The sequence below is a fragment of the Pungitius pungitius genome, chromosome 17 (genome assembly GCF_949316345.1).
Source record: "Pungitius pungitius chromosome 17, fPunPun2.1, whole genome shotgun sequence".
Classification (NCBI taxonomy): Eukaryota; Metazoa; Chordata; class Actinopteri; order Perciformes; family Gasterosteidae; genus Pungitius; species Pungitius pungitius.
The window spans coordinates 13,083,346-13,100,749 of NC_084916.1; the positions used below are offsets into that span (position 1 = coordinate 13,083,346).

At 49.5% G+C, this 17,404-nt stretch overlaps 1 protein-coding gene across 4 annotated transcripts; it reads left to right on the plus strand.

Moving 5' to 3' along the window:
- The first annotated feature begins 89 nt into the window (after positions 1-89).
- Positions 90-16,441, plus strand: tax1bp1a (Tax1 (human T-cell leukemia virus type I) binding protein 1a). 4 transcript variants are annotated; one of them, XM_037474393.2, is made up of 17 exons: positions 90-181; positions 1,148-1,362; positions 4,275-4,377; positions 4,931-5,121; positions 5,501-5,656; positions 8,149-8,297; positions 8,636-8,726; positions 8,837-9,022; positions 9,120-9,371; positions 9,451-9,642; positions 9,780-9,852; positions 10,099-10,559; positions 12,372-12,458; positions 13,234-13,444; positions 13,532-13,734; positions 14,307-14,389; positions 14,852-16,441. In XM_037474393.2, exons 2-17 carry the CDS (start codon positions 1,174-1,176, stop codon positions 15,057-15,059), a joined length of 2,835 nt encoding a protein of 944 aa, XP_037330290.2. In that variant the 5' UTR covers positions 90-181; positions 1,148-1,173; the 3' UTR covers positions 15,060-16,441. The 4 variants fall into 4 exon arrangements, with proteins under 4 accessions (XP_037330290.2, XP_037330294.2, XP_062414370.1 ...); XM_037474397.2 differs by having other exon boundaries at positions 13,234-13,438; XM_037474394.2 differs by lacking the exon at positions 90-181 and adding an exon at positions 243-386.
- Positions 16,442-17,404: the final 963 nt, after the last annotated feature.

Consider the following 17,404-nt stretch of genomic DNA (forward strand, 5'->3'; position numbering starts at 1 on the left):
TCCCGGAAGTCCAGCATCATCCGCTCCTCTCAGCGCGAGACGCACCATCGTCAGAGAGCTTTGTCAACAACGGGGACAGTGGCCAAAAAAAGACCCCCCACCCCCCCCCCAAAAAAAACATCGTCCTGCCCGGCAGAAATCCCCTCGGTTTCGCAAGTGGAATTCAACTGAAAAAAAACGGGTACTGCCACTTTCCTGTTTCTGTTTTTAAATACGCGCCTGTGGTTTCCGCGTCAAGCTAGCAGACCGACGAGGATCACGCTCAAGCTAGCTGGTGCCTTGACACGACATGGCCTTCGTTAGCTAATGCTAGCCGCCGAGCCGCCGTCAACAACATCGTCCCGACTAACCCGGGTTAGAGGATCCCAAATGGGCAAAAGCTGCACGTGAGACACCAGAGGGGGTTCCCCCCCCCCCCCCCCCCCCCCCCCCCCCCACTACGGCTGATGTGTTATTTATTTTTTGTAGCCCCGGTTTGCTGAAATGCAGAATCCGCTGCGACACTTTCGTTTATCTTTCCTCGGGAGTTGGGGTGGGAATGTGGGGCAGCAGAGGTTTGCTGTTTTGTAAAAGATGAACTGATTAACTTGTGTTTCGGGGCAATTAGGCTGGTGGCACCTACAGCAGCGAGGTATTCAAACTGGCGAAAGAGACGACCTTTATTTTAAGGGATCTGATTCGGTGATGCATGTGTGTGTGTGTGTTTTTTTTAAAGCTGTTTGGGGCCTGGAAGACACACACGCATCATTTGTGTGCAGTTGACACCTTGCAATATGTGTTAGGCTCCCAAAACAGACCCAGTTGCGTGGCCGGGAGCACTAAAGCCCAAGAAGTAATGAAACAAACCTCTGTTTGTGTAGTGAATGTCACACATGATGAGAAATGTCACAGCACTTCCGGCTAAAATGATTATAACGCCTCAAATCACAAAGTTGCCTCCAAGGTGTTTACAACCTGCACAGCACATGATTTCCCCCCCTATTTGCTTTCACAGGGGAATAGAGAAAATACTGCGTTAAACTGTGCTCATAGTCTGCACCTCTTTTTTTTTTTTTTGTGCGTGCGACTAAAAGACACACTTGTACATTTCTTTCACTCCCAGCGCAACCCTGACCCGGTCTCCTTTTCTTGCTCTTTTGTGTCCCAGACAGATGAAGTGACCAGCCGGGTACAATGTCGTCGTTCCAGGTGGTGGACTCGTCGCCGGGCAGCAGCGTCAGCCTCATGGAGACGTCCAACTTTGCCCACGTCATCTTCCAGAACGTGGGGAAGAGTTTCCTGCCCCAGGCGCCGCTGGAGTGCCGCTACACCCTGACCCCGTTCATCACCCCCAACCCCAAAGACTGGGTGGGCATCTTCAAGGTGCGGCTCTAACTCTGCTTCAAGGACATATAGCCAAACGTAATTCATTGAGGACCAGCCGTTAAAAAACAACCAAAACAAAGATATAAAAGATATTTCCGATATTGGAACTATTTCCAGCCCATTAGCGACGTGTTTGTCGGATGTGTTGCGTCTTACGGTTTTATTAATTGGCCATGGGTTTGCAATGGTACACAAACGCATACATCCGTCCTGACTACACGCCTAACGCCCCGCCACAGGCTTTGGTGCGGTTGTTCTGCATGCGGAAAGAGGAAGGCTGTACATGGTGGGCTGGTTGGGGGCGAGCTCTTTATGAACCGCTCTGATTCTTATTAGGACCTCTTTTCCCCCCACTTCACTTGTTTCGCTCCCCTCTTGTCTTTCCATCAGTTTTTCTTCCTGCTTCCTGCTAACCGACCTCGTCTTCCGCTCAGCGCCGCTCTTTTATCGAGGCCATCAAATCTCACACATAATTAACAGGAAACGCAAGCGAGGAAACTTAATGTCTCGTAAAGTCAAAAGACAAACATTTTACTGTTGTTTAAGAACTGACTTCAAATCCACCAGTTCAATTAAAAAGGTATAAAGACGCCGTGTTTATATGGAAAAAAAGTCAATTGGAAAATGTAATTGTTGTAATCCACGCTAATGAAACCTGTTTGATGGTGCTTGAAGACCACGCTCCTTTAATCCTTTTGACGTACGTCTGCCTTCTTGTGTGCTCATAGATCTATTTCATATATATATATATATATATATTATACAATGTAAATTAATATAGCGTTCAGTTAGAAACAAAAAGATCACACACCCTTCATATATAAATATCTATATATAGATTATATTTATATAATCTATATATATATATTTCAGCTAATGATGATTTTGTATTTTTGCCAGAGAGATGTATATCCAGAGATTGGTAGTTATGTGTTTTATTCATGTCTGCTTTTACAAATGATGATTTGATTACAGCAGGAAAGGAACTCGTGTCACTAAACCAAGGCTAATTATAATAATTTGACTTTTGTCCGGATGTTTTGGAACTGGAACGTCCAAATCAACAGGTTGACTTATTTTCTTATTTATAACTATGACTAATTAATTCTGGCTCTCTCGCGCCGACGATCAACTTTGGCGACATTCTGCCGCGTCACTTTTTTTTGACTCCCAGAGGCGATACCTTTGTGCAGAGATGACTCAAAGAGGGAGCGTTTTCTCCCTCTTGCCGTTCACATCAATGGGCGTTACCTGTTCTTCGCAGGAGGAAACGGGGCCAAAAAGCTGAGTGTGTGTGTGTGAGGATGACTCAGATGGGCACTGTTCGTTTTTTGAGTTGTGCACAGACACCCCCTAGTGGCCGGAAAATGTGTGTGTGTGTGTGTGTGTGTGTGCACTCAAGCAGCGCTCGGCACGCCGCGTACAAACATTCAACATCAACCGTGTACATTCTGATCAAGGGAGTTTTCTTTAATTTTCCAGCGTCACGTCCAACTGCGCGATACGTGATACATTGAAACTATCATTGTTTTCTTGTCAAAGCTGAAGTAAGTTTGGGTTTGTATTTCAAACACACACACACACATGCACAATTGCCCAAAATGCCCCGTGGAGGTTTTTCGGTTGTGGCATGTTTTCGCAGGGTCCCGCGGGGAGAAACCCGTTGCGCGAGTGTATAATTAAGGTGTCATCTTGTCGTTCCCTCACACCACGGCCCAGTGATTGATAGCTGCTTTGCCTGTGATTATTTTATAACATCACTCCTGTGTTGGAATGCCACCCTGCCTAACAAAATGTCAGTCAACTTCACTCTGCAATTAGCAAAAATTATTTATGTGTGTTCCGTCTTAAGCAAACACACGTGAGCACACAAGCGGACCTGGCAGGTGTCCATCGCGGCCCAGCCTCTCGACTGCTGGATGTGGAAAGAATGTACTTGGCCCAGGGTTTCCGTGTTGACACTCATGCATTTGCATGGGGTAGCGTTATACTCAGTGTAATGGTTTAACAAGGTGCTCACTGCAATTATGATTTAGGCAACAATATTATCATACCTGAAGTTTTGACAGGTGTTTTGAGTAGCTCATTTGATTTACTGTTGCCCAAAACATTTCTCAATGCTTTTCACGTATTGGTCTATTCTAGGTTGTTGTTTTCTAAGTATTTACCTAAATAAATATTTTTATGCAAACATTCATATGAAGAAGTACTATGCTATAAAATAATTTGTCAGCCAAATGTAACATTACATGATTGGCGTATGGCAGCTGTCGAATGGAGAAACGTACTAATTTTCAACATGTGAAAAGGCTCTATCTATCCGCTGCAGTTAACTTTCAACTTCGAGATGCATGTCACAAACATGTTTCCCCTAATTGAAACAAGGTGTGTGTGTGTGTGTGTGTGTGTGTGTGTCACTCAAGCGTTCCAGACACGGAGAATGTGGGTTGTTATTTTTTTTTTCTCCCCACGACAGTTTTACAACGCAGGATGTTCACGACTCTCTTTCAACATCTGTCACCTAACGGCACATGAAATCCATAGAAATCCATCTCCCTTGCCATTTTGTGTAAAATTGTCACCTTTTTCTCTCGACTGCCTCCTCCCCCTCCTTCCTTCTCATTTCCACGTTGGTCGTTCTCTGCCGTCTGGCGCTTCTGCGCATGTGTACGCGCATGCAGCCCCGTTCTCACACCTTCACAGTCCCTCTTTTTTTTCTGAGCCCAAAAGTGGGGAGGGAGGGAGGGAGGGGGTTTTAAATGTTTCCATTCTTGCCCTGAACATTGTCTGTAATCACAGCTTTCCTCATTTTTTTTAAAACCGAATGAGGAATGTGTGAGATTCTCTGCATTTACTGTGTCCAGTTTGCATTGTGGACCGACATATTGGTTGTGGTTTACATCCTTTAGGTGGGTTGGAGCACAGCCAGAGATTACTACACCTTCCTTTGGTCTCCTGTGCTTGAAAACTATGAACCAGGAAGTACTGTGCACAGGACTGTGGTGTTCCAAGGTACTCACACACACTCACACACGCTCTCACACTATAACCACCATACGGACTAAGGATATTCCAAAGTAACTCCTTCGTTTCTTTTACGGCATGTATAAAAACCAGCACTTTTATTTAATAAGGGAACACAACCGCAAACGGCGGCCTGGGACCTGAGCACCAGTCAAACCACACACACACACACACACACACACACACACACGCAGGTTGAGGACCTGCGAACTGGTTTTACTGGGCCTGGAACGGTCCGATATTACTCAGTGAAAATATGAGAGCACGCTGCGGTGTGTCAGTAAAACCGGTCGGATGGCGGATGTTTCTGCACATACTCCTCTGTCCGTCGACAGCTGAGCCCGACACGTCACCAGCGCACTGCAGCAGAGGGCTGCTCCAAACACAGCCCTATACAACCGCCATGCTGTTAGGACGTTTTTTTCTGTTTGTTGTATTTATTGTAAATTGTATAAGTGTCTTGGCCTACTTCCAACACCAGCTGATTATTAAATTCAACGAGAGACACAAAGAGTTCACACACTCTTCATCTCCCCCGCAGGGTATTACGTTCCCAAATCTGATGGAGAGTTCTACCAGTTTTGTTATGTCACACATGTCGGTGACATAAGAGGAGCCAGTACGCCCTTTCAGTTCAGGCCAGCCACGCCCACGGAGGAGCTTCTGACTGTTACCGAGGACGACAGCAACTCCGACATACTGGTCGTCACCACCAAGACGGGCCTTCTGGAGGTATGCGAGATGAAGGGCTTCACCCCTTCCATCTTCCATTTTCCGCTCCTGGCCGCAGTTAAAATGTCGTCCCGGGAAGATAGTAGATCCCCCGCCTAGATCCAGAGGTTTTTTGTTTTGTACCCGTCCCGTGACCTCTGACCTCTCTGTGGACAGTTAATCCCTCAGTTTTTACTGTCCTTCTAGACAGCCGTAGATATCAAACAACGCTATTTCACCCCTTTATAAAACAAGCTGTGCATCTTACAACAGTGTTTAAAACAAGTCTTTAACAGTCCCAAGAAAGGGGAATTAAAAGAACTAGACATAGCGACTAAAAACGTCCTGACCGATCCTCGCCTTCTCTCGCCCTACATTTAATCTCCCGCCCGCCCGGCAGCACGCCGAGGACGTGCAGGAGGAGCGCAGGGAGCTGCTGAAGGCCATGCGCCTCCTTCAGGAGGAGAAGCAGCAGCTGCAGGAGGAGCAAAAACGACTGGCCAGAGAGCGGGAGCAGGAGAGGGACACGTGCAGCCTGCTGCGGACTCACAACCAGGTTAGAAACGCACATTCCCCCCTCGATACAGCAGACGGAGTTTGTGAATGCGCATTTCCAACGAATCGGAGGTTAATCATCGCTGATCCAAACTGTCTCTGCTCACAGCACAGCAGATCCTCATCGTCCAGTCCGAATAGGTACTAAATTGAGCGCTCCAAAAATAGAATTGTTAATAATCCGAGAAGGTAAAAAAAAAAAAAAAATAAATAAATAAGGCTTTATTAAGGTTTTACTGTGTTTGCGCGTGTGTTTTTGTCTGTTAGTGTGTGGATAGACAGACTGACCCCACTTGTGTGTGTGTGTGGAGCCGGTTCCCCACCAGTGATCACAGGTCTGAAGACTTCAAAGACCCGAACTTATGAATAATCTGTGGCCATGTTTGAGAAGCACACAGAGAGGGGCAGCGTATGTGTGTGTGTGTGTGTGTATATATATATATATATATATATATATGTGTGTGTACGCCAATCTCTCTCCCCCCCTCTTTAACGACCTGACTCAGTGGGCCAGAACAGAATTGGGACGCCGCTTTTCTTTCCCGGGCATCTGGCGGCAGGGGACGATGCCATCGCGACCGCAGAGTGAACAAACATGACGTCAAACTCACAAACAACTCGCACGCGCGCACACCCTCGCCCCCCCTGCCCCCCCCCCCCCCCCTCCCCCTCCCTTTCCCTCCTTTACTCTCACACTCTCGCATTCGGGTTACACACCACAGGGCTCCTCTAATGCGAATCCACACAGCAGCACGCACGCACACACACACACACACACACACACACACACACACAAACACGCTCATTATGCCACCCGCTTGCAAGCCCTTATAGTCTGTGTGTGGAATGAGAGGAGGGTAGTCCGCAAAAACCGCCTGCCTGAGAGAAAGAAGAAAAAAAAAAAAAAAACCCGGGCCCAGCCCAGCCTTCGGGGACAAACACCACAGTCACGCGATCGGGTGGCCGCTGTTTTCTCACCGTCTATTTTCTCCCTGTCCGTCCCTCACTTTCTCACAATTTTATTTATGTCATCACTACAGGGACGTTTTGCCGGCTATATATATATATTTATATATTGTACACGAGATACTACTTTTGAATCTTATTTCCTCTGCGCTCAGTCAATCACGGGGGATGAGTCAGGTGTCAGGGTTTGTCATTTACGAGTTGCTCATTTGATAAGCGGTATCTTGGCACACACCAAACTCGAGTCGACTCACGGCAAAGCACAGAGGGCGGGCGCGAGGAGGAGGAGGAGGAGGAGGAGGAGGAGGAGGGAGCGGCGGAAAACAGTCACAACTTGCCAATGGGAAATGTGAGTTTGAATCCAGTCTCTCATCGCCCCCTAGTGCAGCTCCGCGGGTCCAGGCTCGGAGCGTGAGCAGGCCGCTTGGAGTTAGTCCGCTGATCCTTTTCACTAAGGACAAAATCGCCATAAATTACGTGGTAACACACACACACACACACACACACACTGCTATTACGGTGCATTTCGTTCCAACGGTATGCCCATCTATAGATGTGCGACTCGTGCGAGGGGGTGTGTTCTCTCTTTTTTTCGTGGGGCATTCATTGAAGGCGCATTAGGCCTTACGCCACTCTGGTGAAAATATATAAACGTAAGTACATATTTTGTGGCTGCTAATTTTACGACTACACTTTTTATAAGGTCTTTATGCAGTGCTAAAGTGCTTCCCAAACGCCAGCCATAAAAACGGTACAGTAATCCACGCAGAGCCGTGCCCAGAGGGAGACGGGCCCGAGAATGCGTCGGTGTTCGCAGGTGTGGATTGACGGCTGCGCTGCGTGCCATCCGTCTTCCTCCATATGTCCGTGAATGTGCAGCTTTCTGTGTGTGTGTGTGTGTGTGTGCGTGTGTGTATGTGGGCGTGTGCGAGTACACAACGTATAGGAAGGAAGGCGTGTTCCGAGGAATGTTGTTCTGTCACAACCAATATTAGCTATGGATGATTTAGCATCCTTCACTGCTGATCAGTAGCAAGTTGAAACAAGGCCTCACCACATCATGTGATTTGTGGTGCTCCTCTAGGAATTTGCTAAAAGGAATTTCACTGGTACTAGACGGGTTGATCCAGATCCTAATGTCGATCAATAACTTCAGACACACTCGAGTGTGTGTGTGTGTGTGTGAAAAGGGCTCATGTCAGTCATCATTTCGTCACTGGAGACATGGTAAAACCTGCAGTAGGGAAAGGCTGTAGAGGTAACAGTAAAAGGACTAAAATGATAAAAACGTAGTAGAAACAAGGTTAAAAAGCATATATACACAATACCTTTGACCATATGCATGCATTATTGGTTTTGAATGTGTGTTGCTAATAAAGTGGCAACGCAGTCTAGGAACAAAACTCACCATCCGTGATTAATCGTGTACGTATTGCACAAGTTCCCCTTGGTCCGCTCCCCTCTGCCCGGGAATCGGGCCGCTGTGATTGGCTCCCGTCACCGTGGTCCACCCTCTCCGTCCCGCAGGAGCTGCTGCGCTCCTCGCAGGGCCTGTCCGAAGAGCGGGAGGACGTGAGGAGGAGGCTGTCGGAGGCCACCGAGCGGGTGCGCCAGCTGGAGGAGGACCTGCTGGGAGTCACGCAGAGAGGCCTGCAGAAGGAGACGGAGCTCGATTGGTGAGCGCGGCACGTCGACACATCCGCCGCCGGGCGGTGTGTGTGCGCGGATAACGCTTGACGGGACGGGTCCTTGCCGGAACATCTTCATCGTTCCATTCTTCAAAAAGAATGATCATTTTGAATCCACACCTGCCCGTGAAAGTCAAATTTAAACATAAGTCAACAACAGTGGTTTTCAATCCATTGATATTTATTGCATGTTATCCTCTTGATTTGATCCCGTTAGAAAGGTCTTCTGAAGTAAAAGTCATTGAATGGAGGATCAGTGTAACGTAACGACGCCGATGGATAGCAGCTGTAAAAAAAAAAACGTGCCGATTTTTTATTTTCCCTAGTCTGCGTGACCGTCTGAAGAAGCTGACGGCGGAGAAAGACCTCCTGGAGAGCCAGCTGAAGAACGAGAAGGACGAGAGAGACCTTTACAAGGTGCAATGAATAACACAAACAAACAAAAAAGGGCCGAGCCCGTTTGAGTCTTTGCTCTGACCGCTGCATTTTATTCCCACCTCCCCCACCGCGTGGGGTCCCGTGTGCAGGCCCACCTGCGCAGCACCGAGCTGGAGAACACCAAGCTGAGCGCCGAGCTGCAGATGCTGAAGGCGGTGGAGCTGAACCGGGAGGTGACCATCGCTCAGTTCCAGGAGGAGCTGGACAGGCTCAGGCTCTGCGTGGCCCAGCGGGACAGCCTGGAGAAAGAGCTGCTGCTCCACAAGGCCGACAAGGTAGAAGCGCTTGCACCCGTAGGTGTGTGTGTGTGTGCGTGTGTGTTAAGGTAAAAATCGGTAAGCCTATACACGCGGTCCGTCCGCGTGCCTCCAGGCGGACCTGGCCCGTCTGCGCGAGCAGCTGCGTCAGGCGGAGGAGCAGCTCCAGGCGTCCCGGCAGCAGGCCTCCCTGCTGGCCTCGGAGCTGCGCGACTCGGCCAGCGCGCGCGACCACTCCATGAGCGAGCTGTACCGCGCCCGCCTGGAGGCCGACAAGCTCCGCGCCAGCCTGGCCGACGCTCAGGCCGAGTGCCAGCGCATGGAGAGCCAGCTGGACCGCATGAGGAGCACGGCGCAGAAGGAAGTGGTCAGTGTGCGACGTCTTCTTTTTTTTTTCTTTTTTTTTGCCGCTGGGAAAAGGGTCCGAATGTCCTTCTCCGTCCCAGGGCGTCGGGACCAGCGAGGCGGCGACGCCCAGCAACGCCGTGGTTTCGGAGGCGGAGGCCGAACTGCAGAGAGAGGTGGAGGAGCTGAAGCTGCGTCTTCACATGGCGGCCGAGCACTACAAGGAGAAGTACCGGGAGTGTCAGCGCCTCCGGAGGCAGGTGGCCAAGCTGAACACGACCGAGTCGCAGGGAGTGAGTACTGTAGATCAAAAACTCATACCACGGAGAAATGGGGCTCCCCCCCAGGTCAGTTTAATGCCGAGAGGGGTTGTGTCCGTTATGTTTTGTCAACACGTTGCCTTTTTTTTGCTGTGTGTTTTTTTTTGCAGGAGCAGAAGAGAAATGCTTCAACTGAGACCACACAGGAGCCACTGACACCTAGTCCGGAGTCACCGACAGCAGGTACACACACACAAAGTTGTATTTTAAGTGTACTATTTATCATTTTTGAAAGAAACACTTCTGTTTGTTTTATTTGTCTGAGTCTCTTTTTGTAAATGAAGATCTAACGGTGTGACTCACTGTGCTTCTACTGGATAAAACCTTCTTCTCTCACTGTACTGTTTCTATTAAAAGTGATCACTTCTGTTTGGTGTGTTAATACCTCAATCAAAACACTGTCCTGCTAACTCTGCCCCCGTTGGACAGGAAACCTAGCTGCTGCAGTCCTACAAGAAGCTGCTGCGAGGGCAACAAGGCCGGAGCTCATCAACCGGGAATCCACGCACGCTGATGCATACGTCAGCATTGAGAGGGAGGAAAGGCAGACGGAGAAAACCACCAGCGAGAGGCCCGAGGAGGGGGCCGACCAAAGGGAGGAGGAAAAAGAGGAGAAGAAGGACAGTCTGCCTGAGAGCCTGAGGATGGCGAGCTGGGTGGAGGTGGAGAACGAGAGGCGGAGCGGCGGCGGCGGCTCCGCGGAGGAGGAGGAGGAGGAGGCGCGCGCCCTGCTGCCGGAGCTGGAGGGGAGGCGCCTGGGGGAGGCGGAGAAGGCGCAGACGCGCTCGGTGGAGGAGGAGCTGGCGACGATGGAGGAGAAGTGGAGGCAGCAGTGCGCCATCAACGAGACGCTGAAACAGCGGCTGGCCGACGAGGAGGAGCGATTCAGGGTGAGAGCCAGCGTCCCCGGTACGCACGAGCACACAGGTACACGGCGTTGGGTTCGTGATGATGTGTTCAAACTCCAGCGGAGATGAACAAACCTGATCCCTCCATCATCATCCTCCTCACTGCACACGGTAACTCCGATGTTATTGTTGCTTAAAGCTCCTCCCTCCCTCCCAATTTCAATTTCCCAGTCCATTTAGTTTTGAGTTGCACGGAAAATGAATTTGCGAGGTTGTGATCCGAGTGTAATTATTATATGCTTTTACACATATTTCTAGCTTGTGAACACGTTTTTGCGTAAACAAAGACAGCACAATAGTAGAGTAGACTTTGAATTCCTTCCCTGCAAAATATGTACTTCTACTTATCATTATTTTCATTACTTATTAACTGGTTTATTTTCCATTTAGCCGTGGTCCATAAAATCTCATATTACTCATTTTTAAAACCAAAGGGCACAACTTCAGTTTATAGAATTGCAACAAAAAAAAAACATAACATCTCATTTACAATAATAAATAACCAAATGTCTAATATTTGATAGAATGGAACGAGAATTTTTCCTACTGTTGCTAATAGTGCTTAATATTGGAGCATAAGTAGCAACAATTACCCTTGGTCACAGAGTAGCACATTGTCATAACAGTCTACAAGAGCAGCCATTATCCACAACAACAGGGTCATTCCATGCCACACATGAGCCAATGTGTGTGGTATGTGTGTGTCTGTGTGTGTGTGTGTGTGTGTGTGTGTGTGTGTGTGTGTCCGTGTGATTCAATACGACCACTTGAGTTCATTGTGTCTGTTGCATTTTGCGTGCAAATGTCTGCCAAAGTACCTGCTGGCGTTTAATGTCCTCGGGTGAGTGTGTGTTTGTCGGCGCTGTAAATAAGGCCCCCACCTCCCCCCCCCCGTCTTTGATAGAGTCTCCCGTCCGAGCCGCTCTTAATGGCCCCCGGGGAGACGGACATGAGAGGCAGCCGCGGTGCGCCATGCTTTACGGCTGTTTACATCAGCCACCCAGAGGGGAGGGAGAGGGGGGGAGAGGGGGGGATTGGGGGGGCAATAGCCCGGGAGGGAGGGCGCAGATATACACGGCTGCAGAGTCCCTTCACCTGAACTTAACCCTCTAACGCTGCACTGTAAATGTATTAAAGGCGGGGGAGGAGGGGCTGAGAGAGAAACGGCGAACAAAGCGAACAGGACTTCAGGGTGAAAGGAGGAGGACAGACAAAGACGCCGCCGGGGTTTGTGGGAAAATCTGTGGCGGGATGAAACGGGAGGAGAGCAGGCATCTAGCCGCGAAACGATCCCACGGGGTCGGCCCTGTTAGGAGGGTTCGAGATTTACTACGATCCCCTGGTCTGCTCCACGCTGCCCTGCACACACACACACACACACACACCACGTTTAAGTGTGTGTCCTTAAGAGTGAGAGACGCACGTTGGAGGCCGCTCCAGGTCAAACAAAACTCGACCGTCAACATTTTGTCTGTGTGCTCGCGTGTGAGCGCCTACTTGTATTCCTTGGATGAAGTGGAAATAACTGAATAATTGAAGATCCAGTGGCCATTTCTGCTGGGTTGTTACTTTTAGACCTGCATCCATTAGTAGAGCTCACTCATTCACAACTGTTTATGAGTTTTTATTAAGCCTGCTTAAAGATGTAAAACCTGTTAAATGATTTATTTCATCATTTTTGAGTATTCTTATGAGAGGTCAATTGAAGCGCATGTTTATTTTGTTGTACATTCTTGTTAACGCTGGTCTCCGTGTGTGTGTGTGTGTGTGTGTGTGTGTGTTTCCTGCCTGCAGGTGCACATGGCGGAGCGAGCCAGCGAGGTGACGGAACTGAAGCGAAACCTCGCCCAGGCCCTCCGGGAAAAGGAGCGACTACAAGAGGTGCAGGCTTTTGGGGAGCTGGTGCCACTCTCTTTGGGCTTCTCTCCATGAACCGACATGAGGTCGACAGAGACATGATGAGAGGAGGAAAGCTGATAGAAGTCAAAAAATTTAATTTCAGCCATTGTGGTCCGTATGGGCCGTTTAAAATCATAAAGTTGGGGCTATAGATCCTGCGTTCATATCATCTTATTTGTCTCGATAATAGCCGTAATAAGTCCATGCAAAGGCTCCAGCCCTTCTCCACACTACCCACTAATTGATACAGCATTACTTGCTTCTCTCGCCGGTACGGTGCCATTAGACGGTGCAAATGCCACGCGACGTGTCTGTTTCACCTTCCCAACCCTGGTTTAAATGTTAAACCTGATGGCTCTGCACTAATGAAGTCTTTAAGAGAGGAGGTCAAACTGGGGAATAGCGAGAGGAAGGAGGGAAGTAAAAGTGGGAGAGGGGGAGAGGGGGAGAGGGGGGGGGGGGGGCTCCATCAGCAAAGCCAGAGCAGAGGGGGCCGGAGTCTGACACCCATTACAGTAATGAGTAGGGTACTAATTCTCTTGCTTCATATATAATCACAAAGGGCAGAAACGATGTAGCGGTAAACTTAACTGTGGGCTAAAAGAAAAAAATCCCTGCGTGGTTCCAACGGTGGAAAAAGATAAAGATAGAAAAGTAACTATTGCACGACGTGCGGCCCCTTCCTGCCTCGGTGTCTTTCGAAGTGACGCTTGACTGACCATTTGGAGTCTTGTCTCTGCCCTCCCCCCCCGCTCAGGAGCTGCAGCGCCTGGTGTGCAGACAGAGAGAGCGCGAGGGCGGCGCTCAGGGCGCCGAGGTCAGGCAGCCGATGGTGCTCCGCTACCCGCTGCCGTACCCCCAGGACCCCTCCCCACCGCCGCTGGTCCCGCACCGGCCCGCCGAGCTGCAGTACGGCAACCCGTACTCCACCGCCGACCACGACGGCGACGGCGGCGCGCGAGGTGCGGGTACGTGAAAAGCTCTGGGCCGTCTCCCTCCTCTGAGCTGCTCCTCACCCCTCCCCCCCCCCCCCCCCCCCCCCCGTCTTCCTCCAGACCGGACGGACGTCTCTCCGGAGCACGTGCCCCGCCCGCCGCCCGAGGCCCCGCCCTGCGCCCCTCCGTGCGCGCCCCCGATCACGCCCGCGCCCGCCGGCCCCGGGACGCCGGGCTGGGAGCGGGAGGTGGTCCGCATCCAGCCCTCCCGCAGCACGAGCCCCCCCGAGTGTCTGGAGCTGGCGCCGGAGGAGCCGCGCGACGTGAGTGCACGCCGACGCATGACGACGGGTATTAATGAAACTTTATCGCCACATTACTGTTTCCGCCTGCTCTCTGCAGGGTAAAATCCATGAGGACATTGTTTGTCGTTTGACTTTCTTTCGCCCTGATTTAAAAGCAACTTGAATGCGTGTCGCGCTCAGCCCTCCTCCTCCTCCTCCTCCTCCTCCTCCTCCTCCTCCTCCTCCTCAGTGGATGAAGGGAATCGCAGCTTGCCCTTAAGAGCTGAAGCGACGAGCTCATTTGCATAGAGCTCTAATTAACGTCACTCCCTTCGGAGCTCACGAGGGGCGACGATGACAAGGAGGCTTGGAGAGTAATTAGGGGAGGTTTCTTTTTTGCAAAGGGACAGACCCCGAGATCAGTTTGTGTCACTCAGATTGTGTCTTTTTTGTTGTTCGGGAGCAAAAACGGACGACAATGTTAGAACAGGAAACGTAACGGGCGGCATCCTGAGAGGTCGAGTCATAAGCGAAGCCTCGCGATCCATTCTCCTCACGTTGTTGCATACGCACTTCCGTCACCTTCCCTCCTTTTTGTTTGTGTTTCGTAGGCTGCTGATGGGGCTCAGCCGTCATGTGATCATCAGTCCAGTAGACGCAGAGAGGCCAGGGGCAGCTTCTGCTTTGACTCCAGGTAGTGCGCCCACCCCACACACACACACATATCTAAGCACACTTCAGAGTAAGGGTTAGGGTTAAAAGAGCAGTTAGGGAAAGAATGATTACATTTTTCAGGGTGAGGGTTGGATCCTCATCCACACGGATCCTCCCGCAAAACAATCCGTTCATGCAATCTGCTCACGTTCTATTTGTCTAAGTATGAAGTGAAAGAACCACAACTGGTCGCCTCTGTTTGTGGAGGGAAAAAACGGACAAAATATGATGTAAACTCAAGGAAAACTTGGATTAATTAACAAACCAGGAGAGAAAGGGGAATGAAACACCTAAAATACACACAGACTGTAGGCACAATATGTATAATATCCAGTACACACACACACACACATATATATATACTGTATATACTCATACATTGTGTAATCTGGCATTTTAGACCTGCTATTGTTGAATTTCCTCTCTCTCTCTCTCTCTGCAGTAGCGTTCACAGGCGCTGCCCGCTGTGCGAGGTGATCTTCCCCCCCCACTTCGAGCAGCGCAGCTTCGAGCAGCACGTGGAGAGCCACTGGAAGGTCTGCCCCGTCTGCTCCGAGCAGTTCCCCCTCAACTGTCAGCAGCAGCTCTTCGAGAGGCACGTGCTCACGCACTTCGACGGCCACGTGCTCAACTTCGAGCAGGTCGAATGACGGGGCGGGGGGGGGGCGACGCTGGAGTTCTGACTTTTATCGTATGGGTAAATAAATGTGTGTCTCAGCTATTAGTTCATTTCGATCGGGTCGAGGTGTCTCGTTGTTATACAATCATTAGCACTTTTTTGGCAATCTTTAACAAAGGGAGGGAAGAATGTAGTCCAGGAAGCAGAGTATGTGCCGCGTGAGTGATAACAGACCACCGGCGAGAGCAGAACCCGCCGGCCTCGGCTCCTCACTTTTGGTCCAACTCCTCATGCTCGTCTTTTATTTTTTTTTATTTTTTTGCTTCAAAGGGACAAAAGCAGCAGTTGGTAGTGCATGCGTTCATCAAGTGTTCAAAAATGAAAGCTGCTTAAAGAGTGAATTGTAGCTGGAACCAGGTGGTGGAAGAGAAAGCCTTTTTGAGTATGTCCTCTTTGCCTATCCCAGATATCCTTTACGATGAGTCGGACTCTCGCGTGTTGAAGCAGCCGAGCTATTTTACTCTTTTTAATTGTCCACATGTTCCAAAGTTTCGGAAAGGCAGAAGGAAAAGGAATTCTTAAAAATGATCATTTAGGTGTAAATGGGATATGAATATGCGATGTCATCGGGTGGTTTCAACAAAAACAGCACTACGTTTTCATGTATCTGCACTAAAAAAAAAAGAATTCATTCTGAATGTATTGTACATATGAAAATAAGTATAAGTTGTGGAGAGACCTGTGAATTACTGTCATGACTCTGCCTCCCGTCATCGTTCATGTTTCAGTGATGACAGAGTGACGGACCAGTCACGTTTCAGGCAAACGGAGCGCAGGACACTAAATTGCAGACACTTCTGTTGTTACGTTTCATCATCACGAGCTGCGAAGAGAAATCAGTTGCTTTTGCCTGCAGGTCCAAATCATGAGCGGGTGTCATTCATGTGTGTGTGTGTGTCCACATCCCTGCTCGTCTATTTACAAAGTGACCCCTGACGGTGTTGTATTCAGGACTTAAAAATTGCACATGCCCAGTAAACACAAGGCAAGTGTGTGTGCGCGCGTGTGTGTGTGTGTGTGAGTGTGCGTGCGTGCGTGCACCATGTGTCTGGCCCTTTTCATGTGAGAATGTCAGGAAGGAGGTTTAGGTGTGTACTGCAAAGATCTTTATGAATAAAGCAAGCTTGTCTTAATGCATTCAACTGCAGCGCTTTCTGCCTCGTTTGTGCCACCAAAGGGAAGAAAAGACGCGACCAGCGACACAGCTTGTATTTTCACCTCATTTTATTTATTTTTTCAGTCATTTCCTGTTTACATTTAAGCAGCTTCTCTTTTTTTTGTAATATAGAAAGACAGTTTGACATCATTTACAAGTCACTCTGCTCAGAACCCGTCGCGCCCCCCCCCCCCCCCGTACAAAAAGGAAACATTGGTCTCCACGTTACATACAAAAATATAATTTAAAAGCACTTGACAAGACACGTTACAATACATTCACTGTACACAGTATATTGAAACCCCTCCTCCTTCTGCACACAGCCTCCGCCCCCCCCCCCCCCCCTCCTCCCCCACATGTGTAATACTGCAATTGGACCCTGTGTAAAGCTGAAACTATTGCTATGGAGACGGGGGTGTCCGTGAAGCGAGGATGGTTTTACGAGTGTTTGACAGAGCTCCGACGGCAGACTCTCAGTCGCCGTCCATCTCGACCCGCCTCTGCCACGGAAACTCTTCTCCTCCTCCTCCCCTCCCACCCCCCCACAAAAACAAGGCTAGGAATGAAGCCTCTATCGCACGCAAAGCATTATCTCAGGGTTACTGTCGGGGTAGAAAGGGATACCTCGATCTTGGTTCACTTATCGGAGCTGCAGAACGGGGACACACACACGGTTCTGCTTCTTGTTAGGTAGCACACTAGCTGAAGGCATTTGAAGTAATTGCAATAATCAGAATAGTATATCGGAATTAATAGTTAAAATAATGTGTCTATTCAACCCCCTCCCCCCCAAATAATTGAAATAAAAGAAACACCAGAAACTATTCCGCTGTCCCTGTCTCTTAAAAATGAAGTATCAAAAAGTCTATTAAAATATGCTAATCCTGTGGTTCTCGTGGCAACAGCAGCCCAGAGGACAGGAGGGTGTGTGCATGTCAGGTCTGTACCCTTCAAAACAACTAAAGGGCGGGAGAGAGAAAACAAAACTGTTTCCAACATGGGAGCAGGATTGTGTGAAATGTGCGACGCTCTTGTTCCTCATAGAGCCAATGAAGGATTTCTAGTCAGGGGCGACAGGTTGACTACACAACATTACGCAACAATGGCGGCCATCATCCTGCTCCACAGGAGTCAAACCAGCAGCGTGACGCACGCACGCA